Source organism: Taudactylus pleione, unplaced genomic scaffold (genome assembly GCF_031769625.1).
Source record: "Taudactylus pleione unplaced genomic scaffold, aTauple2 ptg000201l, whole genome shotgun sequence".
NCBI lineage: Eukaryota > Metazoa > Chordata > Amphibia > Anura > Myobatrachidae > Taudactylus > Taudactylus pleione.
In genome coordinates this window covers 42,391,032-42,417,239 of record NW_028284603.1, presented here as the reverse complement: position 1 = coordinate 42,417,239, position 26,208 = coordinate 42,391,032, and the positions used below count along the sequence as shown (strand labels likewise).

The 26,208-nt window shown below is 44.0% G+C and overlaps 1 protein-coding gene and 1 long non-coding RNA gene across 2 annotated transcripts in view; both read left to right on the top strand.

The window, feature by feature from the left end:
- The first annotated feature begins 5,730 nt into the window (after positions 1-5,730).
- LOC148518331 (uncharacterized) lies at positions 5,731-8,624 on the top strand. The gene is made up of 3 exons (XR_015878995.1): positions 5,731-5,808; positions 5,888-5,929; positions 8,307-8,624. It is a non-coding gene; the product is annotated as an uncharacterized LOC148518331 (long non-coding RNA).
- Positions 8,625-19,484: 10,860 nt separating this feature from the next.
- SLC24A3 (solute carrier family 24 member 3) overlaps positions 19,485-26,208 on the top strand; it is a 489,239-nt gene continuing 482,515 nt past the window's right edge. The window contains exon 1 of the mRNA XM_088477346.1: positions 19,485-20,026. Coding sequence (XP_088333472.1) covers positions 19,819-20,026 — 208 coding nt within the window. The 5' untranslated portion in view covers positions 19,485-19,818. The remainder of the gene's footprint in view (positions 20,027-26,208) is intronic.

Sequence of the window (26,208 nt, the reverse complement as noted above, 5' to 3'; positions counted from 1 at the left end):
TGATCGATTTTAAATCGATTAAAATCGACCATTAGTAAATATACTCCTTAGTTCCCATACTTGCCTAACATTTGTTCCAACAGCACACCAAGGCATCTATCCCGGCATAGAAGAAATCAGTGTCAAGCGCCTGAAGCCAGGACATGACAGCTTGCTGAACTTGGTTGCTCATGAATGATGCTGTGCACAGTACCCACTGAGATGTTCATTTTGTCAGCAATATCACTAACTTGAATGCATCTGTCTTCTTGAATCAGACCTTCAATGAGGCACAAATTGTCATCTGTGGTGGACGTGCTTGACCGGCCAGATCACTACTCATCTTGAACATTTGTCTTGCCGTTATCAAAGGCAATGCACAAAACCCAAACCTGTTTCCGTAACATCCCGTTATCACCGTAGTCCTCGACAAGTTGGCGATGAATTTCAGCTGCTGATGTGCCTTTTAGACGCAGAAATCTGATCTCACTATGCACATATATGTGTGACCATATTTCCGCCAGCCCTGCCATCTTACAACTGATTTTGGGACAATATGACTGACTGATATGAGGCGCAGACTAATGGCCATGGGTGGAAGCAGTGTTCTACCTGCTCTGGTGGAAACTTAGAATGAAATAGAGAACGTTACACAAGTGAGAGGTCTTGTTACCTTAATTATTGACAAGAAATTAGGGTTCTGTGCAATACTGGCACTCCTCTCTTAACCACTTGCCTGGCACAGTCGTATCAGATACGACCATGCCAGACTGGGCTTTCCCTGACATGGTCGTATCTGATACGACCAGTCAGATACACACAGTGGTCGGCTTGCTGGAAGTTAACTTCCAGCAGCCGCCCACCTCAGAAGGACCTGCTGGTCCCTCTACACTTGCGGCTCCCCCTCCTTTGTGTCCCGATCACTGCTGGCCACAGTGATCGGGCCCCGGCGGCACCCACCTAGAAGCAGCAGTCACGGCTCATGTAGCCGCTGCTGCTGTGACCCGATCACTGTGGCCAGCAGTGATCGGGCAGCCATTTCAATAACAGGCAGTAGTGGCGGCTCTGGTAGCCGCCGCTGCCGCTATGTACCCGGGCTGCTAGCGGGACACCCTCCCGCTGCGGCTCCGGATCACAGTGATCAGTGTGATCACTGTGAGAGAAGCAGCGGCGGCGGCTCTGGTAGCCGCCGCTGCTGCTATGTAGCCGGGCCGCTAGCGGGACACCCTCCCGCTGCGGCTCCGGATCACAGTGATCTGTGAGATCACTGTGTTAGAGAAGCAGCAGCGGCGGCTCTGGTAGCCGCCGCTGCTGCTATGTACCACGGCAGCCCCTCCCACTCCTGTCCGGCCTCAGCTCTACCTCCCCAAGTCCCCATGTGTCCCGATCACTGCTGGCCACAGTGATCGGGCAAAATATAATATTAGTAGTAAAATATGTGTATATATATATATATATATATAGGTATATATATATATATATATATATATATATATAGGTATATATATATATGCATATATATATATATACGGTATATATGCATATATATATATATATATATATATATATACACATATATGTTCTATATATATATATACATATATGTTCTATATATGTATATATATATATATATATATATATATATATATATATATATAATCGATAGATATCGCAGAGACTCTGAATAGGGCTGGCAACCAACCATCGATGGTTCGCAAACATCGATGGTCTGGCTGAAAACAAGTGGTTTGCCATTGCTGGTGGCCATCAATGTTGCACCATCGATGGTAAACCGTCAATCGATGTTTAGGAGACATCGACAGTTGTGGTCACCACAGATCTTGCCCAATCGCTAAACAATTGATGGCTTCTAACGATGGTTGAACCATCAATGGTACAGCTGTCAATGGCCATCACTACAGTATAACATAAAAATTGCTATTTTTATGGTATACTGGGTTTTAAAAAAAAATTTTTTTTTAAATAAAATAGTGATGGATAAGTTTAAAATTATGTTCTTGACCTAATTCAATCATAAAAGAAACCGACAATTTTGGAGCGGTTTTTGGAAAAAGAATTCGTCAGTTAAGTGGTTAAAGAGACATTCAATAACACACTTCAATATTCTATCCTTTTTACCCGAATGAACAGGATTAGAAATACTTAGGTATTGTAAATAAGTGATAATTTATCATACATAAAACCAAATGAGTGGTACATGAAGTAACATACATAAAGTGCATATTCAATTGGGATATGGGGTATACACTAAGGGCCTGATTCAGAGCCGCTCGTAAGCGGCCGCTCGTTCGCTCCGAGCGATGTTTGACCAACAGCGCATGCGTACGGATCGTAATACGCATGCGCGAACCAGTCAGTGCGGCCGAAAATCGTTTGTACGCTAAATAGCGAATGCCTGCTAATATGAGTGACAGGAGGAGGCGTATGTGGGTGGTAACAGGGGAAGGTGCTTGAAAACGGGGAGTGGAAATCAGAACGCAGGCGTGCTTAAAGGTCAAAATGGGCATTTTAAGGGTGTGCATAATTATTACTGGAGCGTCATTGACCACGTCACTGGGTTATTTTATAGGCAGAACTGCTCGCAAATTTGTGGTAGCAAACATCAGCCACAAGAATAGCGAGCAGTTCATACGCTGTTCGATGTACTCGATTAATCTAATAAATAGCGGACATGACGTATGGTGCGAGCGGCCAGGGGGCGTCTTTTTCAAAATTACAACCGCAAGTTTTGTTCGCTCGTTCAGACATAGAGGCGTCAACAGACCGCAAAGAGCGAACAGTTCATTTGAATAGCCACCCCTTTTTGTTGAACGAACGACAGCAAATAGCAACCGGCTCTGAATCAGGCCCTAAGCCTCACCCTTTTTTTGTAGTTGCAGTGGGCTTAAGAGCAAGTCCCAGATGCTTAGATGATTTAGCACCACCATAAAAGGCATAAAAACATTGGGCCTGGAATTAATTGCAGATCCCTCTATGTGCACAGCATGACATCTGAGCACAACGCGTTTTGGATTACTAGAATACTTCCTCAGGTGCAGATGTCATGCCTTGAATGTGCAATTGCAAACAATCGCTCGATCTGCATAAAATATCGGCTATGCAAACATCTCTAAATCAGGACTTTGGTGCGCTGTTGTCTGGTGCTTAATAGCAGCAAATTAATATAAAAAATTTAGACAGATGGTAAACTTCTTCTCTGGTATTATAGTAATACAATTCATATACTTACGGACTGTAATAATACTAACAACAGTGTGTAGAAAAAAATTAAAACACACAAACTGTTTTCTTGCAGACTGTACTTCACCGCAGTACCATTATGGAATATTATTTGGGGGCTTGGTGCACAATTCCCTGGTGCTTACTAGCAGTGAATAGATATAGTAAAATAAGACTTTTACTGCATCTGGTTATGGTACTGTGATGTACTGACTGGTTTGTACAGTGCTGCACCACTAGCACCAGGTTCAGGTGTGTTCGGTTTGCTTCGGTGGCCGATTTCCCCGTGGTAAAGTTAGGACACACCGTGACAGAGAGGCAAGCCTGAATTCCCCTTTTGCAGACACAATGACCAGTCAGGAGGGAAGGTGCAACGCAATTTTATTATTTGTTAATAATTACCAACAAATGACAGGAGATATTTACCATTTACAGATGGAATGAAATTAATTACACTTTTCAATGACAAGGTATTTATTTATTACCTCCCCGTCATCTACCGGTGACCCCAGCTGGCAAGCATGTGAAACCAACAAGAACCACTATTCCTGCAGAACTGTACTTTAACAAAAAAACAAATGAGGGACCTAAATATGAAACCTGCTGGTCTAGCTTGAATCAATGGTGCTCCGTCAGTCTATAGCTGTGAAATACAGTCTGTGTTGACGCTCCCTTTTTGCTGAGAAAAACATGGGAAAAACACATGCAGGTTGGATAGGTTCTTGTAGTGCACCAGCTGTAACAACAAATAGTCTATGCAAAATAATTAGCTCCAAGCAGGGTTATGCACGTGCAGGTTGGATAGGTTCTTGTAGTGCACCAGCTGTAACAACAAATAGTCTATGCAAAATAATTAGCTCCAAGCAGGATTATGCACGTGTAGGTTGGATAGGTTCTTGTAGTGCACCAGCTGTAACAACAAATAGTCTATGCAAAATAATTAGCTCCAAGCAGGGTTATGCACGTGCAGGTTGGATAGGTTCTTGTAGTGCACCAGCTGTAACAACAAATAGTCTATGCAAAATAATTAGCTGCAAGCAGGGTTATGCACGTGCCGGTTGGATAGGTTCTTGTAGTGCACCAGCTGTACCAACAAATAGTTTAAAAATACAGTTCATCAGCTGAAAATGGCTAACAGTTTATGCAGATAGCAGTAGTTTACTGGCAACTTCCTGTAACTTACACAGTCTTTGGGCCTTGAGAAAATAAGGACAACTGAGGCTATGCTGGTAGCAGTAGTTCACCGGCCACTTGCAATAATGTAACACAGTCCTTGAGCCTTGAGAAAATAGGGACAACAGTCTTCCTAATTGCCTATGCCACAAATTGCTATCACCAGAATTGCCAGCCGGGGTTACACAGGGCTAAATAAACAAGCAATATACATTACATCAGCATGAATGGACTTTGAAATGGTTACCGGGCCAAATAGTGTATAAGAAACAATTTACATCAACACCAATACGGGTAAATACTCAAACATTTCATGCAAGCAAAATATTAATCAGCATTGACAATAATAACACAGCGAGCAGTGAACAGCTTTACAGAGTATTATAACAGATAAAGGGCCACGGAGGACCACTATCAACCCTTTAGCTAACACATAAGTCAAACAGTAAACAGAGCCAAATACATATCACATGGCATTACATTTACTTTAAAGCTAGACATAAAATACCTTGTACATCACCCACAGTGGTATCGGACATGAGCCGACACCCATAAGGCACGTCCCCTCCTGGACATGAGCCAGAGGTTCACAGGAAAGAAAATGACCACCAATGCAACTCTTGGGAAAAAGAGGGGGTGACCTATCTTTTACTTCCCCCCTATTTCATCACTACACACACACTTGACCTAATTTAAAACACTATGACCTCTTTGTACACCCAGTTGTGTGGGAGACTAACTCCCGGTCCCAGCTTTTACACAAAACCTAGTCTCCCAGCTTAATCATGGTTAGCCGCAAGGTAAAGGATAATGCAATAGACCCAGGGGACCCAGACAGAGGGGCAGGGCCTTAATGGAGGGAAGATAGGAGCTGTGGAGGGACAGAGTATAGGGAGGTTCTGGTATGATCTCACCCCTGGCAGTGGCTGTTCAGCCTCTCACGATGTCCAGGGAAACTCTGGGATGCTAGGCACCGCACCAGAGCTTCCAGCTGCAGACCTCCGGCAGGTATTTTACAAGAAGCAACAGGTGCAAAATCCCTTTCCACAGGGGCTCTGTCCAGCAAACACAAACAGCAGCAGGAGGGGTCCTGAAGCACTCTTCCTCTGGGGCTGTCTTTTCTTCTGCCCGTGCGGGTGCCAGCAGGGTTTTTGTCACTGGCGGGACCTTTTCCTCAGCTGGGGCTTCATCTGCGATGATGGAGCGATGAGACCTCCTTCCCAGGCAGCTCCTCTTCTCTCCCAGCATGCGCAGATTTACAAATGTAGCTCCTCCTGATAACAGGCACTTAGGAAGGCAGTCCTCTATTCAGAGGGGTCTTCTTCCAAAGCAGGGTGCTCTATGCAAATCCCCAGGCAAGCTTCCTCCAGGGACTTACATCCAGCATCAGAGCACCTCTCCTGGCAGATTGGAAAGGTAGCCTTCCGGGCTAATGTGAAGTCTGGTAATTGTAATCCAGGGCAACATTAACGTTATAGTATCCTTATTTTTACAGCTCCAAGGGCACTCCAATGAAAGTCCTTACAGACAGCACCAGGTGCAGTATTTGTAATCCTAAATGAGAGGGGTTACTGCTCCCCTATTTGTACAGATCCAGGGACACTCCACAGAAGCACCTCACAGACAATCCTTTTTCAAAAATTCCTCCCAGACTCCTTTTACAGAAATTCTCCCCAGACTCTTTCTACAGAAATTCCTCCCAGACTCAGCACTGACAGCCCTGAGGAAGGTATTTTATAAGCTCCCCCCTACTATCCTCCCTGTTGGTCTGACATGTGTGAGTGGACAGGGGGACCCCAGCAACAGGCCGCCTACAGGGATCTCTGCCTGGACACCCAGGCTACCAATCAATGGGGCAGGATTTTCCCTCCTAAATGGATCACTGACCAAGGGGCACCTTCTACCTCCCTGTTTGCACATGCTCAGTGGGGTTCAGGGAGAGCAAGGTCAGTCAAAGTTCACTATACCTGCCTATTATATGGAATTGGGCTGCAGTATATCTATGTGTACATACATAAAAAAAAATATTGGGGGACCCCTATTTGGGAACAAACTTGGGGGTACTACAGTACCTTTACTGTTCCATCCGCACTTGCTATCTAATTTAAATGAAGGTGTCTCCCTGCAGCGAGCATTCTGCCTGCAGCCCAGCACACAGCAGTATGTTCTGGGCTGCTGACAGATAAGAGGGAAGGAGGGGGCGTCGTCAGCCCTGGGTAATTAGAGATCAAGGCTGGCACATCTCCATGTGGGCCTGGCAAATCCCTCCTGGTAGTACACACTGAGGTGGAGCATGTATTGTTAGTATTCTCTGAATCTGCTTCAGTCCACATTCCACCAAGCTGTCCTGTATTTGCACCTATATCAGCTGGCATCCTACATGCACCTGTTTTTAATATCTGCTCCTGGGGCTATACAGCATCTATATGCCTACACCATCTGCAGATTACCACAAGTACTACAGCCATTTCATTGCTTATCATCTCCAGCCTACACCTGCTGCATTACCATTATGAGACCAGTACTCTACCAAAGACTGTATTCATCGTGCTTCCGGCACTCCATTCAGTACACCTACAGACTATACATATATATATATATATATACACATTTGCTATTTTCTTTACATACCATTGTATAACGCATAAAGACTTAATCAAGGCATCAAGCTTTGCATACTCTCCTACAAACAAAGTTAACTCTGAGGGTCCTGATCCAAGTCTACAAAATCCTAGTGCCGTGACAGCTGGTACTATACTGTACTACAGCTGTTAGTGTAGTATTGTAATATGGCTGTCAGTGAGGTGTGGTACTGCATTATAGGGGATGTAATCAGAATACTGACGGCCAAGAATACCGGCTCCGGAATCCCCGGCGGTCATCAGTATACCGGTTCTGGAATCCCACTGGTCAGAATCCCGATGGTGAGTATTGGGTTTAGGGTTGGGAGTTAGGTTTAGGCACTAGGGGAGGGTTAGGCTGCAGGAGGGGAAGGTTGGGGCTAGGCTGAGGGAAGGGATAGTTAGGGTTAGGCTACCAAAGGGGACCGTTTGGCTTAGGCTGCGGGAGGGGTGGGTCAGGGTTAGACTGCGGGAAGGGATGGTTAGGCTTAGGCTGCGGGAGGGGAGGGTTAGGGTAGGGCTGTGGGAAGGGACGGTTAGGGTTAGACAGCGGGAGAGGGGGATTAGGGTTAGAATACTGACCAACATGTGCAGGATTTTCACTATTGGGATTCTGAAGCCGGCATTGTGACCGTCGGGGTCCTGTACCCAACCCTAATATAGCAAGCAGTGTTGTGTTATACTGTAATATGGCTGGCAATGTGGCATGCTAAGGCGATGCTATATATGCCAACATCAATGGTGACTTAGTGTTAGGAGACAGAGTGAAAAGTGATAAGAAAGTGATAAGGTGCCAGCCAATCAGCTCCCAACTGTCATCTCAAAGGATGTGTTTGAAAAATGACAGTTGGGAGCTGATTGGCTGGCTTGGCACCTTATCGCTTTCTTATCACTTTTCACTCTGTCTCCTAACACTGCTTAGTAAATAGACCCCTAAATGTGTGTATGTGTGGGGAGCGAGTGCCATTGTGGTCTCTTGCCCAGTGCACCAAACTGGCTAGATATGGCTCTGTGTGTCAAAGGGACTGTACCACAAAAAAATGACACATTTATTCTAACTTTGTGTTTTAACACATTACACATCAGCTTGAAAAAGTAAAACAAAGCTTGTCCATGAGCATTTTCCCCAGTGTCTGACTGAGCAGTTTTATATTTTTCTGCCATATTTTCTGTAAAAAAAAAAAGTGTTAGGAATACAAGAATCTCAAAGGAATAAAATGACCTGACACTGCCATTACAGTCCTATTATTTTATGGCAGATATTTATAGTATTTTTTTCTTTCTACTTCCTAGTGTGCCATGAAAATGAGCTTTTGCGCAATTTGTGTGATGAAAATGGAATGCTACCTTCCAACCCACTGAAGTACACTTGTATCCCATCGAGACTGCATATGATGTAATTAGGTGCGCAGCCTAGCACTGCTAGACAATTTGTTTTACGTGGCGTGTTCCACTGTAGAGTGCTGGTTTATAACTGAGTTCTAAGAATCACTTGTACATTTATTTTATTCAATCTTTAATACTGCAGCTCGTACATATATTGCAGCATACAGGAATCACAGAAGCCATTAAACATAAATAAAGGTTCATAAACATTTGAAATGTCATTCACATATGATGAGCACATACAGTGTCAATCATTTGATAGGTGTTTTAGAGGAGGAATAAATGTTATTGTGATAAATGAAAATGCCTAAAAACAATAGAGGTAAGCACAGAGTAAATTTACTGATGTCTACTGCATTTCTCAGGGCACAATTTGCACTTGTTATTTAGGGGTTGACGCAGGTGACCATATGCCTGTTGGTGGTGTGTGTCTTGGGTGTTTTCACACTGCACATGCTCCAGAATGAGTGCTCGCAAGTATGGGGGATGCAGAATCATACACATTTTTAAGGCATCTACAGTTCTGACCAAAATGGTACAACTGGGCTACAATGGAGCATTCTCATATAGGCAAAGTTCAGTGAGTGTAAATATGTCTGCTTTAAGGCATATCTTTTGCATCTAGTATAAGTTCGATGCAAGTGCATCCTGATAATGATGACTAGTAGCAAACCAAGCGTACACATAACGGACGGGAACAACGCAAGCTGCGCACAACTCTTCATATAGCCAAATATAAAGATTTTTTCAGTAGATGTAGTTCAGGAGCAACACATCCCCAATTTCCATCCAACTCTACATCAGGCTCTTAGTGGTCAAGTAGCTTTGTTACTGTAATTGGCTTGGTGAGATATCATTTTTTTCTGCTCTCCTGCCTCTGGAGTATGTATGCTATAGATGTCAATACCTACATCTGACAAGGTACAGCCCATCCTGCTGACATTGCATTGGTGTTTTACCCTATAAAATATGCTTTTTGGTCACCTTGAATCTTATAGCAAGACCCAAGTTTGTTGGCCAGCTTTAATTTCCAACTAGATCACCATGCAGCCATCTAACATAATGCTAGGTCTCAACAAAGCATACATCAGGGGTGTTGATCGTGATCGATCGGTCGTCCGTGGAAACTGGACTGATAGATCGCAGCAGACATCCAGCAGCAGCAAAAAGAATGAGACTGATTCTTATTGGCTAGCTGCGCTGAAGCCACGCGTCTATCATGTCTCCGTCGTCTGTCATTTGTGACAGCTGACGGAGGCGTGCGGCTTGCTATTCAGTTAAGCTGCAGCTTGTATTTGCTGCATTACCGAGACCGGTATGGGCGGGAGAGACGCTGACACCAGCGCACCGAGGACCTGATTCAGAGCCGCTCGTAAGCGGCCGCTCGTTCGCTCCGAACGATGATCGCACATCTGCGCATGCGTATGGGTCGTAATGGGCAATCGCCAACCAGTCATTGCGGTCGGAAATCATGTGTTCGCAAAATTGCGAGTGCCTGCTAATTTGAGTGACAGGATGAGGCGTTTGTGGGTGGTAACAGGGGAAGGTGCTTGAAAACGGGGAGTGGAGATCCGAACGCAGGCGTGCAAAACGGTCAAAACGGGCGCTTAATGGGTGTGCATAATTAACAAAGCAGCGTCATCGACCACGTCACTTGGTTGTCTTTTAGCCTGAACTGCTCGCAGTGATTGCGGGAAGTAAAACCTACCACAAGCACTGCGAGCAGTTCAGACGCCTTTCGATGTACTCAATTAATCTAATAAATAGTGGAGATGACGTATGATGTGAACGGCCAGAGGGCGTCTTTACAAAATAGCGAGCGCATGTTTCGTTTGCTCGCTCAGACATAGAGGCGTCAACAGACCGCAAAGAGCGAGCGCTCAATTTAAATAGCCGGACCCTTTTTCTGTACGACCGTTCGCAAATAGCATGCGGCTCTGAATCAGTCCCCGAGTTCTAGGTGAGAGTGAGTGCATGTACTGTGAGTGCATGTACCCTTGCTGCATGGTCATTCCCCCTTTTTGGATGTACCACTCCCCCTTTTTGGGTGTGTGTCTACAGCACTTGCAAATGTCCCTACTTAGTAGATTGCAAAGGATTTTCGGCCTTTAGAGTAGATCACTGACTCCAAGAGTCTGGCCGCCCCTGGCATACATGATATAATTTGCAAGACAATGAAGCAGCAGCATGCCTGGACAGTGGCCACACACATGGACCCTAGCTATTTTGACAATAACTTAGCCCACCTCATGCTTCTAATTATAGTCCTTTATAGTAACGTTTAATCTGAATGAATAGACAGGTTGTGTCCAAGTAGATGACCTGCTGCTGGGAAGCCAGCACAGTGTACATATACGAGTCTCAGTATAGACACACACAATGGCAGACTCATTTCTTAAAATTACCAATGTTTGATATAAACTAAATGAAGAACATCTGTCTCCCCATCCCCAGTGTAAAGACATGCTGGTAATGCCTCTGATCTTATACCCAATTCACTCCCATCTACCCAATCTGTGAATAGAGCTACAATGAGAAAGCTATGTGTGTGAAAACACAATGCATCTACAGCTGCTCTACCCAGACTTTATTTGTGAATGGTGACAAATTGATACCCACAGTAGTGAGTAAGCATCAATAGGGACAGAAAAATGCAGACATAAATGTAGAAATGCAAGACTATTACTAATCCACCCTCATAGACTGTAAAATGTCAATGTGACACCATCCACCAGATGTTATATTACCTGGTAATGTCCTTCCAACCTAAAGGGTACCTAAAGTAACTGCTATCAAAGTTTCGCTGATCTGAGCAAATTACATAACCCTTTTTAAATTAAGCAAAACTGTTGGAAAGACCTAACCTGAGTTGCCGCTGGAGACCACAATCTACTAGCGTGTGCAAAGCTACATATGAATCCCAGTGTCTATAGTAGGTGGTCCATGTGCTGTGAGCCACCAAGTACTGGATCAGTTCTACTCTCGGCTGGTCGATAACCTCCAAACTGAGTAGGGCATCTTTAAGAGGCTACTTCCACCTGTTGAGCCAAAATGTGAAATGTGGAGAACTTGAACCTCATTGCTAAACCCTGAAATATGATGATTCCGCATTTTGCACCAATGACTGTGGGATAAACTGCCAGAGGGGATTGGGAGTACAAGGAATTTAATGCCTCTATCATCACCATATTATCAGCTTTATAGATGACATGCATGCTTGCAAACCCACAACTCCACAGTAAACGTGTGTAGTATGAAAAGTCGACATTCTGAATGTTATCATAGTCATTATGTCGACAAGCAAATGTCAACATGGTTGATATGGAACACGTTGACACCAAAATGTCAACATATTGCATATTCTAGCCTAATCCTAACAATAACACAAAAATGCACTTTTGACATTCTAGTGTCAAAGGGTAAGGGAAGGGACCCAAGTACTGGTAAAAGCACTGATATATAAGAGAAAAGATGATGTGCTTAGGATATCTACACTATAGTGCAAGTCGGTAGCCAGAAGGGCTATGATACTAATCTGAGTGCTCCCCTAAGAGTAGAAACTAATGCTAGAAAAGGGAAAGCACTCTATGTGTTGGAGGCACTAAGGCGCTGATTCAGACCCGCTCGCTAAGATGCATTCGCTCGTAGCTGGCCGATTTTCGCAATCTGCACATGCATATGCATTGCAGTGCGCCTGCGCAAACCAGTGCGAGAGATCGGGAAGCGTTCACTCGCTGCGCATAGACTGCCCAGCATAGTGAGTGACAGGAGAAGCCATTTGTGGGTGGTTACAGGGACTGGCCATTAACAACTGAGGAGGTACGAACGCAGGCGTGTCTGCGCGTCTTAACGCCATTTCAGAGGCATGCATAATTAACAGGCAGCGTCATTGTAGACGTCACCTGGTTGTATTTCACACTGAAGTGGTCACAGTGCTTGCGGCAGGGTATAGTCCACCTCAAGCGCTGCGATCGCATCCGATGGTCCTCGATGTACCGATGGTTTCATACACTTCCTGGAGATGACGTGCGCAAGTGGGCATCTTATAACAGGCTGGTGGGCGTCTGCATACTCAAAGTGATCACACGCCAAGACATTGTGGACGTGCTTATGCCTTGCCGTGCGATTACCTGCCTTGCTGGGTGTGTGCCAGATTTGCATACGCTAGGTGCAAGTGAACACATCTAGCGAGCGGGTCTGAAAGAGCTCCTAAGTCGTTAAAACATAACATTTATTAGGAATACATAAAAAATTATATCATAAGACATGAAACTTTAAAACATAATATCATAGGCATGATTCCCTATTCCCTAAAGAAATAATAGAGTAATAATGGGGAATTATCCCAAATCTTCACAACAATGTCATAAAATATTCAATCAAGGTCAACAGGCAAAGTATATGCAAAAAATGCATAAGTGGCAATTGGGTATTAGGCAAAAAATAACAGGTGAAAGAGTCCCTAGAAAATTAAATACGAGCATTACTAATCAATCATCTGAAACCCTGTCCTCATTTGTTATACCTCACTATTTAGAGGAGTTGACTTTTCTGTTGTGAGTGACCAATTGAGAAAGCCACTTTCGTCGAAATGTGCTCGTCTTGGACACAACAGGGTCGGTCCAGTTAACAGAACTGACCCCTTCTTCCACAAAAAAATGTCCTTTTGCTGATTTGTAGTCATTATACCAGGGGTGGGGAATCTTTTTTCTGCCGAGGGCCATTTTGATATATATAACATTATTTGATGTCACACATGGGCGGGGCCACAATCGCCGGTGATTACAGCAATGCCCCGAGCATCCTCAGGATACACTGGGGAGCTGTAAGAGCAGCGATGTGAATGTCTGAAGCATCCTAAGGACACATTACAGGCGTCACCGCTGCATAGATTCTGGCTGCAGGGTGCCATTCTAGGCACGCTGCTAGCCAACTGGGGCTAGCAGGAAAAAGCTCAGAGGACCAGACCAAATGATTTCAGGGGTGACCCCCAGGCCTGAGGTTCCCCATTCCTGCATTATACAGATACCTTCTCTTTTTATGGGTCACTTGAAGTATATGCAGATTGCTGACTGAGATACTGCACTGTCTGTTTGACAACAGTGAAAATATAGCAGTACTCAGCTGTATGAGAGAGTATTCCCACTATCTTACTTCATAGGGATAAACATGCAGGAGATCACTCACCTGTTGTTCACTATTATTATATTATGGGGGAGATGTATTAACGGCGACATTGCCGTTGCGGTACATCCCCCCCGACTTCGCGTACATACCGCGGTTCATTACCGCGGTATGTACCAAGGATTTCGCAAAGGACAGCTCTCTCGATGAGAGCTGACCTTTGCGATACTGCCGGGCAGAGGGACTTGCGGGTTGAACACCCAGAAGTCCGTCGCGCTAAGAAGCCCATAGGCTTCTATTGGGTAACGCCACCTGAAGGTGGCGTTACCTAGCGACGCAAAGCAGCAGAATGCTTAATACATACAGGGAATGCACTAAAACCCCCGAAAACTGCATTTTCGGGGGTTTTACAGCATTTTGCCGTTAATACATCTCCCCCTATGTTCTTTAGTTTCATGTCTTTTGATCTAATTTTTTATGTATTCCTAATAAACATTATGTTTTAATGACCTAGTATTATAGGACTTAGGCATATATTTACTAAGCCTTGGAGAGAGATAAAGTGTCCCAAGATATAACCCTGCTTCAGACCGAATACCCAGTGCTTGAAAGGGGAGCAACTGCTTACTCACTTAAATGATAACCAAAGGTTCATATTCTTATATCTCCAAGTCATGTATGGATATATCCAGTGGCGTCCCTCCACGCGGTGTCACCTGGTGTGGGGAGGGATGCGCTATCGAAAGGGGGCGTGGCCTCATAGACAGAGGGCGTGACCACACGGGAAGGGGCGTGGCCTCACAGCCTGAACCCCGTAGTCCTGACTCCCGTGCTTTTTACTGGGAGGGTGCAGGAGGTGCGGACTGCCCTGTGTGCAGTGCCGGCTCCCTCACAGTGTCAGGAGCCAAGTGCTGCACTTAATTCTACAGTGCAGCACCCAGTTCCTGTCACTGAGGGAGAGTCTGCACCTTTGTGTCACCCCTCGGTGCCCCCCTTGTGACGCCACTGGATATATCACTCTCCCTCCCTGAAACTGCAACTAAGTGACTGATTTTGAGTTGGGAGCAAAGAAAAAAACAATAATTTTGCACCTTGATAAAACCATGTTGCACTGCAGGTGAGGCAGATTTAAAATGTGCAGACAAAGATCAACTTGTACCAGAGTGATGGGAAGAGAAGAGTATGGAGAAAGAAAGGAACTGCTCACTATCCAAAACATACCACCTCATCAGTGAAGCATGGTGGTGGTAGTGTCATGGCGTGGGCAAGTATGGCTGCCAATGCAACTAGTTCCCTTGTATTTATTGATGATGTGACTGCTGACAAAAGCAGCAGAATGAATTCTGAAGTGTTTCGGGCAATATTATATGCTCATATTCAGTCAAATGCTTCACAACTCATTGGACGGCGCTTCACAGTGCAGATGGACAATGACCCGAAGCATACTGCGAAAGCAACCAAAGAGTTTTTTAAGGCTAAAAAGTGGAATGTTATGCAATGGCCAAGTCAATCCCCTGACCTGAATCCGATTGAGCATGCATTTCACTTGATGAAGACAAAACTGAGGTGAAAATGCCCCAAGAACAAGCAGGAACTGAAGACATTTGCAGTAGAGGCCTGGCAGAGCATCACCAGGGATGAAACCCAGCGTCTGGTGATGTCTATGCATTCCAGACTTCAGGCTGTAATTGCCTGCAAAGGATTTGCAACAAAGTATTAAAAAGTGAAAGTTAGATTTAGGATTGTTTAGTTTGTCCCATTACTTTTGGCACCTTAAAAAGTGGGAGGCACATATAGAAACCGTTGTAATTCCAACACCGTTCACCTGATTTGGATGTAATTACTCTCAAATTAAATCTGAAAGTCTGCAGTTAAAGCACATCTTGTTTGTTTCATTTCAAAGCCATTGTGGTGGTAAATAGAGGCCAAAATATGAAAATTCTGTCAATGTCCCAATATTTATGCACCTAACTGTATATGGTCTCTGGCCCCAGCTGAGTTACAGGCTTGCTGCACCTGATAGTATCTACAATGTCCATTACATCAGCGGATGTTCCGGTGAAAACACAGCTACACGCTGCCATGTAATAACACATTACCTGTATTAAAAGTTAAGTTGGTCGGTTACCTCAATCAAGTCCCATATAGACGTATATATGAATAATATGATTTTATTCACACAGTGCCAAATAGACAGACCCCACAGATGCTCAGCGGTATTTAAGGTAAAGAGGGACAGCTGTGGGGCAGAATAGGTTATTTACCTTATTTGCTATTTAGGTTGCTTTATTATAATTTATTTGCAATGAAGTCTCCAGATAAATGTTACGAGTCATTATTTAAATATAGGCTATATGTAAATAATGATTTGCCCGCCAAAAGATCTGGTGCCGGGCCGCCAACTTATTACAGCTGTCGCACCGGCAGAATCTGGTGCTGTCCGTGATCCAATTGGAGCTCGCAGACCGCCAGCCAATCAGGAGCGCTGCAGCAGCAGTTCCTGATTGGCTCATAGACAGCGGTAGATTTCAAATGACGGCGGCTTCTCTGTCTCTCCATGGATGCCTGTCAGGCAGGGAACCAAATTCACATGGAGATGAGACTGAGGCTGCTGGAGGGACACAAGGGGGAGGGGGGCTTTACTGTGGGGCATATTGTTATAAGAAGCATTACTATGTGGCATTTTGTAGAGGGCATTGGTGTGTGGCATCACTTGTAAAGGGCATTACTGTGTGGCATCACTTGTAAAGGGTATTACTGTGTGGCATCATTGTAAAGAGCCTACTGTGTGGTATAATGTGTAAGGGCCATTACTGTGTGGCATAATGTGTTATAAGGGACATTACTGTGTGTGGTATAATGTGTATAAAGGGTATTACTGTATGGCATAATGTGTTATAAGGGGCACTACTAATGCATGGCATAATGTGTTATAAAAGGCACTACTATTGTGTGCCATAATGTGTATACATTTAGGAGTGGGGACAGCCTGCATTACCATAAACGGGGGTGTGTTGGCCCCGTTTTCCAGGAGTGGCAAGGAGCCAGCTCTGCATCCACTGAGGCATACTCAGCTGGCCGGCGCTGTCAACCATCGCAACTAATAGTGGCGATCGTTATTCCAGCTTGTGACCTCAGTCGCAGTGCTGCAACCGCAAATGCAGCAGGAGGTGTCAGACACCTCCTGCTGCATTTACATATTTGCAAGGACAAAATTGCAAAACTGAATTATCCCCTTATTGCGCATGCGTACCCGTCAGGCTGAGAATATATCATCAGCCTTTTTTAAAAATTAATAGCTGCAATGGCAATACTGAACCAGGTCGGTAAATGTTAACTTACTGCTTTGCAGATGTGCATGCGTGAGCACAAAATATTTGTATTTTTTATTTAAGTAAAACTGAAAGCCCTAAAAGCCAGCAGTAAATTAATCCTTACTGCCCGGTCCAGTATTGCCATTGCAGCTATATATATTTTTTAAAAAGCTACAGCTAAGAAGGCAGTTGATGTAATAATTTACAGCATTGGCTAGGGATGTGGGATGAACACTTATAGAAATATCACAATAAACAGTGAACAGTTTTAGATTTTTTTTCTTTTAATCTAAACTAATCTAGCACTCAAGGAAAGGCAGACTATACAGTACATAGCCGTTCACAAAATATAGCTTCAGTATGGGGCAGATTCAATTAGCTGCAAGGTTTACCCTTCGGCTAAAGCTCCATCCTGAGCTATTTAATTAAGGGTCACTACCCTGCAAGTCAAGCCCCAGAGGGTGCATTCAATGCAAAAAAATCTGTGTTAAATGTACCCTCTGGGGCTTAACGCGTGCGGTAACCCATAGATTCCAGACACAATGCGGAATCTATGGGTTAACAACACAAGTTAGCCACAGGTTTACCGCTCAAGGAAAATGCATAACAATTGAGTAGTTCCGGCCATTAAATCCAGAGCTTTACCTGCACGGTAAACACTGCAGCTAATTGAATCTGCCCCTATATATTAAAGTAGTTGAAGGTAAGGTGCTAGCTATGCCCCCCCATGGAACTATCCATATCCCACGGCAATAACCGTACACCCTGTGCTGACCACACACACACACAGCACTGATCACGCTCCCATACCTCCCAACATTTGTTGGGAGGGAGCCGGGACTTGTGCGCTTCCGAAAGGGGGCGTGTCCTATCCGTGAAGGGGGCGTGGTCTGGTGACACGCCCCCATTTACATCACTAATGGGGCGTGCCCGGGCTTCCCCCCCGTACTCTGAATTCTAGCTCTGAATACACGCTGCTCTGCATAGCACCGCGAGCGGGACAGTCCCTGAAAAACGTGACTCCCCCGCTAAATGCGGGACAGTTGGGAGGTATGCGCTCCCACATCACCAGTCACACCTCCTGTAGTGGCACACAATAGGCCCTAGGGTTGGACATTGGACATCAATAGTCGATGTTTGCCGACCATCAATTTTTTTTATTTTTTATTTTGATGTTAGTGTTTTCATCATTCGATGGCAGCATTCCGATGTTTGCTGCCATCAAATGGTAATCAATGGTGTTGCGATGGTGGCTTCTTTAAATACTAAAAGCTATGCCTCCTCTGGCTGCTGTGTGCTGTGTCTCTGCATGTGATGATCTCCATGGCTCATGCTGCTGGGATCGTTGGAGGCTGTCTCTCACTCCCTCAGCCCCTCCCTCACTCCCCTCTATGCTAGCTGATTGGCTCTCTGAGACAGTGAGAGACAATCAGTGTGCAGCCCTGGTCTGCAGCAGCAGCAGTCACTCACCAACACACACAGATCCAGACTCCCAGTGTCAGCTGTGGCATAGCAGCAGCAGGGGAAGTGACAGTGTTTATCTCTCCTCCTAGTCCTCAGCTGTTTGTTTTTTTTCTGCTGCAGTTCTGAGTCCCGCCCCCAAACTAGTCATATTAATAGTTTTTGCCATCGAATTCTTTTGATGCGATGGTTAGTTACTATCACATCGAAAGATTTGATGGTGGAAGCACTGCCATCATATGATGGTGGGCTTCAGATGTCCATCCCTAATAGGCCCTTAATGAATTTCAGCTCCAGGCCCATTTGGGCTTGGAGGTCTATCGCTAGTTAACTCCTCCTTCATCTATTTGCACATATTATTGCCACGACTTTCTATTCACTAGATAACCCCACTTGGGCAGATGGTTACACCCCTTCAGCAGGCCCCTACTATTGCAATCCCCTGGTGGGCCCTTCATGCCCCAGTCTGACACTGGGAATACTCCCCTAAAAAATTTTTGGGAAAGTACTGTAGGTAAGTGTAAACTGCCAGCAAGGAACAGCCTTCTTCACTCACCAGTAGCAACAATGTGCTACCAAAAGATGCCAACCTGGGTGCAGGGCCGTAACTAGGGTGGTTCGACCAGTGCCATGGCACAAGGCACCGCAGGGCAGGGGGTGCTATTTGGGTCTGTCAATTTTCCTGTTTATCATCATTCTCACTTGCAGCTTCCTCTTATTTTATCCCCAGCATCTCCTGGCCTCCCCTATACCTTCCCCATGAGGCCATGGCTCTTTTTCTGGTGCACTATCTTATGTCCCTATTTAAATGGTGGGATTAGGGGGGGGGGAACAATGCTCTATCTGGCACAGGGCACCGAAAAGTCTAGTTACGGCTCTGCCTGGGTGTACTAAACCAGGAGGTGGCCCATGAGCACAGACAGAAACAAGCACATGGCATGGGAAGGGAAGAAACATTGCATGTGGACTGCAGGTACTCAGACTTTCGGGTGGGTAAATGCCCCTGTCTGTGTGCCTTTCATGCCAGTCATCACGGAGCTGGGACGATAGATCTAACCCAGATTGTATAGGGTCAGAACTAGCAAAAGAAAAACCCATAAACCTGGGAGGGGGTAGGACTGAGAAGAAGCGGGGCGGGGAATGGAGGAGAAGCCTGGGGAATTGGCAGCAGCAGCAGCAGCTATGGGTAAAGTTTGAGCAGTGAGCGTTGCTCTCCTTGTGGTGATCGCTCCCTTTGTGTGTGTCCGTGTCACCCGCTCTCCCGGGGGATGTCATCAGGCAGCTGCTCTGTGCACTCATCAGCCAGCGCTCAGTCACAGCAGCAGCACAGCCCGGAGTCCTCCTGCCCCTCCTGCACCATGCCGGCGCTCGAAGCTGCAAACTCTGCGCTGTGATCAGACGCGTGTATCCGGGCTCACAGAGAGGAGGAACAGCCGCTGAGTACCCCTATCATCCTACACTGTGCACATAGAAAGTACAGGAAGAGAGCGAGCGCTTCTTCTGCCCAGAGTGCTCTCTGCATGGATGTGACCATGGGCAAAGGGAACATGCTTAGACTGGCTCAGAGGGAGTCGTGCCAGTCCTTCGCCCTGCCAGGGACGCTGAAGAGCAGGCACAGGAGGAGCAGGACCCGCAGGAAAAGGAAGGAGCTGCTGCTGGGGCAGATGTGCTTCATGGGGTGTCTCATGCTGGTTGGCTCATCTCTCTTCCACTGGGCTGGAAATTCGGGTGAGTTTTCTTGCCTGGCATAGTGCTCACGGTAATTGGTGGGTGCATGGGGCATTGCCATTAACCCATTCCTGGCCAGGGGGAGACACTGCTCCAGAGATGCCCTCTAACATAGTTAATGTTGTAGCAGCAGGGGCAAAGGACATGGTGCGTGTTAGATGAGACAACATGGTACCCACAGACTGGGGCAGCTGCCATTCCAGCATCAGTCCCTTGCCAACATATGGCCACTGCTGTCAGTGAGAGATGCTGTATTAGTGAGTGATATGGAGTGTGCTGGTTTGTTTCTTCAGTTGAACGTGACATTAGGTTTAGCTGTTTATGCCATGGTAAAGTTGTGTGTTTTTGCACACAGTGGATATTTGCCCAGATTGTACTGCAGCTTTATACCAGCAAAAATCCAAGTTTGTTCAAATTAATCAGCAAAAAATGTTAATTGCCATGAAGTAGTTGCTGCTTGTGGCAAGGGCACTGGTTGGCGAATCCACCTTGACAGACCTACTGTACCACAGATTTAATCATGCCATCACCACAGCCATTATTTAAAGTAAAATAACCTGGGATTTTTTTCCCCATTGTTGTTTTCTGACTAAGCTGCAACATTCATCATGACTGTACACATTTAAACAATGCAGTTTGCTGACCTTGCAGACACATGTCCACAATTTCCTCATGTAGTTTGCATTGGGAACTTTGTTGCGGCATGCACTGACTTAATTAATATGTCTCCAGTTATATCAAATCTACAAATTTGTTTACTCACCAAAAATACACGTTTGTGATTGATGCAGTCATATGAGGTAAAATAATATATTTGTTAAAGAAATAATTTGCTAACTTGTGCATGCTAGAAGTGATGGCATCTGTCATGTAGATACGCATTTGGGAGTGCGTGTCTTTTGGGGACAATGTGTGGAATTCCCAGTGCTACAAACACTGTTATTTCCAAGGATGAGATTCATGTTGACATGAATTGCTGAAGGAAGCGGAAGACTGACACTGAGTCAGTGGAAAAGAGTCTTGTGAACAGGTGAGCTAAGCTGCAAAGACTTTCTATTAGCCAAAAGCAGCTGGATTTCTGGAGGGCTAAGAATTATGTTGTCTTCCCAGTCAGTAAAAATAAATGTAGCTTTAACATTAAATAATTTGTCTAACCTTGAGGCTGCAGCTTAATGGATTGAAGGACAGGTGTAGAGGAGCCAGCTGCATGGGAAATCCACAGGGGGGCTACCAGATATAAGTGGCCTACACAGAGGTCTAAGCTACCCATGGCTCTCGAAGTATTAGCCACAAATTCCAATGGTCGCCCTGTAATCAAAGGAATTTAAGTTTGACAGCTGAAAAAAACATGGGCTCCCTGCCATTGACCTATATAAAATTTTCATGGAGCTTGCCAAAAAAATATTGCAAAAAATAATATTGCAAAAACAGTGGAAACATAAAAACACACTAAAACAAGGATTCAGCCAGCATCAATCAGATGCATGATAGAGACATCAAACAAGGCTATTAATTACTTTTGTTTGTCTGATCACAGACGGTCGTAGTTAGCTGAATAGTTTAACGTTCAAAGTGATCCACATTGGCGATGTAGGTGGTGAGAGGTCTACTGTGTGTGGTACTTATTGAGAATGGTAATGTAAACCTATTTTGTATTAGTGTTGTTGAGCTTATCGGTTGATGGTGCTGAAAATGAACCTATCCACTGAAAGATAAAGTTGTACAAAGGTGTCAATATTTTTTAAATAAAGTTTTAGGCATTTACTTTGGGCCCAATTTTCAGAAGAGGCCTCTAAATCGGAATTTGTCCTGGTCCTAGTTCTCTAATATTCCCGTTTACTTTTTAATTATGCATGCTGAATTTCGGCTTTACCTGTTTACCACTTAGAGTCGTTAGACTATTAAAGCAAACTGATATTTATATTCAAGGGTTTTTTTTTGTCTTATCTCCTTATGACGTTATTAAAATCCACAATTTCTTGCAGAAAGAAATCCATAACTTCTTCGAGACATGACTACTGATTAGCAGATCACCATTTGTTTGCCAATAAACCACTGCATTAAATACAGTATTACAAATAAGTGATTTCCATTAGTGTCCCCTAAAGATTTGACACACGCACCATAAGTTGCTGTGTGTGAGACATATGAAAGCGAGGGTTTGATTCATAATAAGCTTTTGTGGAATGCTGACATGCTATTTACAAAATATTGGCTGCTATTCATAGTTTTGTGATATGTGGGCAGAACGGGTATATACTTTAGCTGAACTACTAAAAACATTGCTTATGCTGGGCATACACTGCCAGATAAAATGCCTGTTAGACCGACAGACATTTTATCTGGCAGCCTGACACTGCAGATATCATGGGCATACACTGTGAGACAACAGTGTATTGGTCCCGATATCTGCGCTCTGCCCCTGGGGAGGAGACATTTCCCCGTTCCTTCCCGGTGACAGAAAAGGGATCACTCCGATAATTGTATAGTGTATGCCCAGCATTAGTATTTAAGTATTACAATTATGTTTGTCCACAACTATGACCGTTCACTATATACTATATTTAATAATTGTTCTCTATATATAATCTTTTTTAAGACTTACTTGCTGCATTCAGGAGATGGGCACTTGTTAATCAACATACAATGCTGGGGAAGGTGTATTTTAATTACAGACTTTATTTTTTTAACGTCTCTCGGAATGAGCAAAACATTACAAATCCTTGCTTTAGGGTTAAATACTTCCTTGTGACTTTATTATAAGTGCTCATACACATGGGTACTGAAAAACACAAGTTAAACCTCTGACAAAACCTTGGACTTTGTCTTTCTTTAACAGAGCATTAGGAGTGCGTTATCTTAAGTCCTTCCTGCAGCATTGTGTACTTAAATAAGCGTCCCCTGTAGAACACCATTGTATTTTTTACTAAATGTTTGTGCATCTTCTATATTGGTGATGTATTAAGGGATGGATTGTTCGACTACATCGAAATGTCGAATTGTTATTACAGTTTGGGTCTCCTATATCCGAAATGCTTGGGACCAGAGGTATTTTGGATATCAAATTTTTCCGTATTTTGGAATATGTGCATACCTTAATGATATCTTGAGGATGGGACCCAAGTCTAAACACAGAATTCATTTATGTTTCATATACACCTTATACACACAGCCTGGACATACTTTTATACAATTTTATAAATGATTTTGTGCATCAAAGTTTGTGTACATTGAACCATCAGAAAACAAAGGTGTCATTATCTCAGTCATACTCAAAAATTGCCGTATTTCAGAATATTTAGACATGGAAGAGTTTTGTTTTGTTTGTGTTTATTCTTGTTTTAGTTGTTGTTTGAAAATACCAATAAACTTACTCAATATAAAAGTGTCTATGCTTCTTAACCACTTAACTGAGAATTTTCCCCCAAAACCAGTCAGAAATTGTTGTTTTTTAATTTTATAAAGTTAAGAAAGTATTTTTAAAACTATATTTAAATATTTTATTGAAAAAAGTATGCCTAGGGGGTGTCTTGCACCACCCCGTGCCCTTAGGCCCCCTTGGGAAAAATACTTCCCACCCCCATTGGCAATAGACCCACCCAGTTGCAATTGCTCTTCATTAGCATTATCCCCCACCCCCCTAGTGGTAATAGATCCCCATTTGTGTAACCGCCCCCCCCCCACCAGTGTAATAAGTTTTCCATATTTGCACATGTTTCCCCCCCCCAGAGAGCGGTATCATTTAACTAAAATCCCTCCATCCCCCATATTTTTTATTTGGGGCATTACTCCCTCTTCCCCCCCAACTCAAGTGCAAATAGAGCCCCCCACACACACACATTCCTCTCACCGCATTTTGGTCTCCGGTGCATGCACTCCCGAATGCCATTCGCATGGCAATCTAGGGCACGATTCTGGCAGTGTGACCGCCACATTACTGCAGGGGGTTTGTGAGTCAGAGGAGATCTGGTTAATGCTGCAGGAAGAAACTGTGTGTATCAGTGTTAGAACACATTGAATAGGCTTAGAGCAGTGTTTCCCAAACTCATTCCTCAGGGAGCTCACAGATCTCCTCACAGATCTCCTCATAGGTCTCCTCACAGGTCTCCTAACCGAATAACTATAAATATATATATATATATAAGTGCTTCTTCCAGCAGCAGCTCCTCATGTATTCTGGGGGGTGGAGCTTGTGACTGACAGGCTCCAGAGCACCCCAGTGCAGGAGAGGGCTGGAGGAGGGGGAAGCTGTGGCCACCGCACTGTTTGCATGGCTCTAAGCAGACAGACTGAATGATCTAACTGACAACCAGGAGAGAGAGTCCCCTTCCACAAAATACTGTAATCATCACTCGGCATCATTGAATAAAATTATTAATCACTCGTCGAAGACAGGTAGGCACTTCTTATATATATATATATATATATATACACATACAGCGGGTAAAGTAGGTATTGAACACATCAACATTTTTCTCAGTAAATATATTTGTAATGGGGCTATTGTAATGAAATTTTCACAAAATGTCAGCTACAACCCATGAAATCCACACATGCAAAGAAATCAAACCATAGATGTCCATAAATTAAGTTATGTGCAATAATGTGAAATGACACGGAAAAAGTATTGAACACATGAAGAAATGGAGGTGGAAAACGACATGAGAAGCCAAGAAACCAGCTGAAATCTATCAGTAATTAGAAAGCAATCCTGCCCCTTGTCAGTGCAAATGAATATAAGCTGGTTCAGACGCAACTGATGGCCTATAAAAAGGTGTCTCATTACCAAGGTGTCACACAGGAACATCTCATGATGGGTAAAAGCAAAGAACTGTCTCAAGACCTTCGCAACCTTATTGTTGCAAAACATACTGATGGCATTGGTTACAGAAGGACTTCTAAACTTCTGAATGTTCCAGTGAGCACTGTTGGGGCCATAACCTGGAAGTGGAAAGAACATAATTTTACCATAAACCGGCCACGACCAGGTGCTGCTCGCAAGATTTCTGACAGAGGAGTGAAAATAATTATTAGAAGAGTTGTCCAAGAGCCAAGGACCATTTGTGGAGAGCTTCAGAAAAACCTCGAATTAGCAGGTACAATTTTTCAAAGAAAACAATAAGTAATGCACTCAACCGCCATAGCCTGTATGCACGCTCACCACACAAGACTCTATTGCTGAAGAAAAAGCATGTTGAAGCTCATTGAAAGTTTTCTGCACAACATTTGGACAATACTGGGAGAATATAGTCTGGTCAGATGAGACCAAAATTGAACTCTTTGGATGACATAATACACACCATGTTTGGAGAAGAAATGGCATTGCACATCACCCCAGAAACACCATACCAACAGTGAAGTTTGAAGGTGGGAACATTATGGTGTGGAGCTGTTTTTCAGCATACGGTACTGGCATACTTCATATAATTGAAGGAAGGATGAATGGAAAAATGTACAGAGACATTCTTGATAAAAATCTGCTATCTACAGGGATGCTGAAGATGAAACGAGTGTGGACATTTCAGCAAGACAATGATCCCAAACACACAGCCAAGGACACTCTCAATTGGTTTCAGAGAAAGAAAATAAAGCTGCTAGAATGGCCCAGCCAATCACCTGACTTGAATCCAATTGAAAATCTATGGCAAGAACTAAAGATCAGAGTTCATAGAAGAGACCCACGGAACCTTCAAGATTTGAAGACTGTTTGTGTTTAAGAATGGGCCAAAATCACACCTGAGCAATGCATGCGACTAGTTTCTCCATATAGGAGGCGTCTTGAAGCTGTCATTACTAACAATGACTTTTGTACGAAGTATTAAATACATTTCAGTAAGCGTGTTCAATACTTTTACCCTGTGTCATTTCACATTATTACACATAACTTAATTTATGGACATCTATGGTTTGATTTCTTTGCATGTGTGGATTGCATGGGTTGTAGCTGACATTTGGTGAAAATTTATTTACAATAACCCCAATACAATATATTTACTGTGAAAAATGTTGATGTGTGCAATACTTATTTACCCGCTGTATATATATATATATATATATATATATATATATATTTCTCACATATTAGAATGTTTAAGAAAAATAAATTGACAATAAGATTATACTCCACGCATGTTCTCTTAGTATTTTTCAAAATTACGTTCTAAGAGGGGAATTCAATTTTC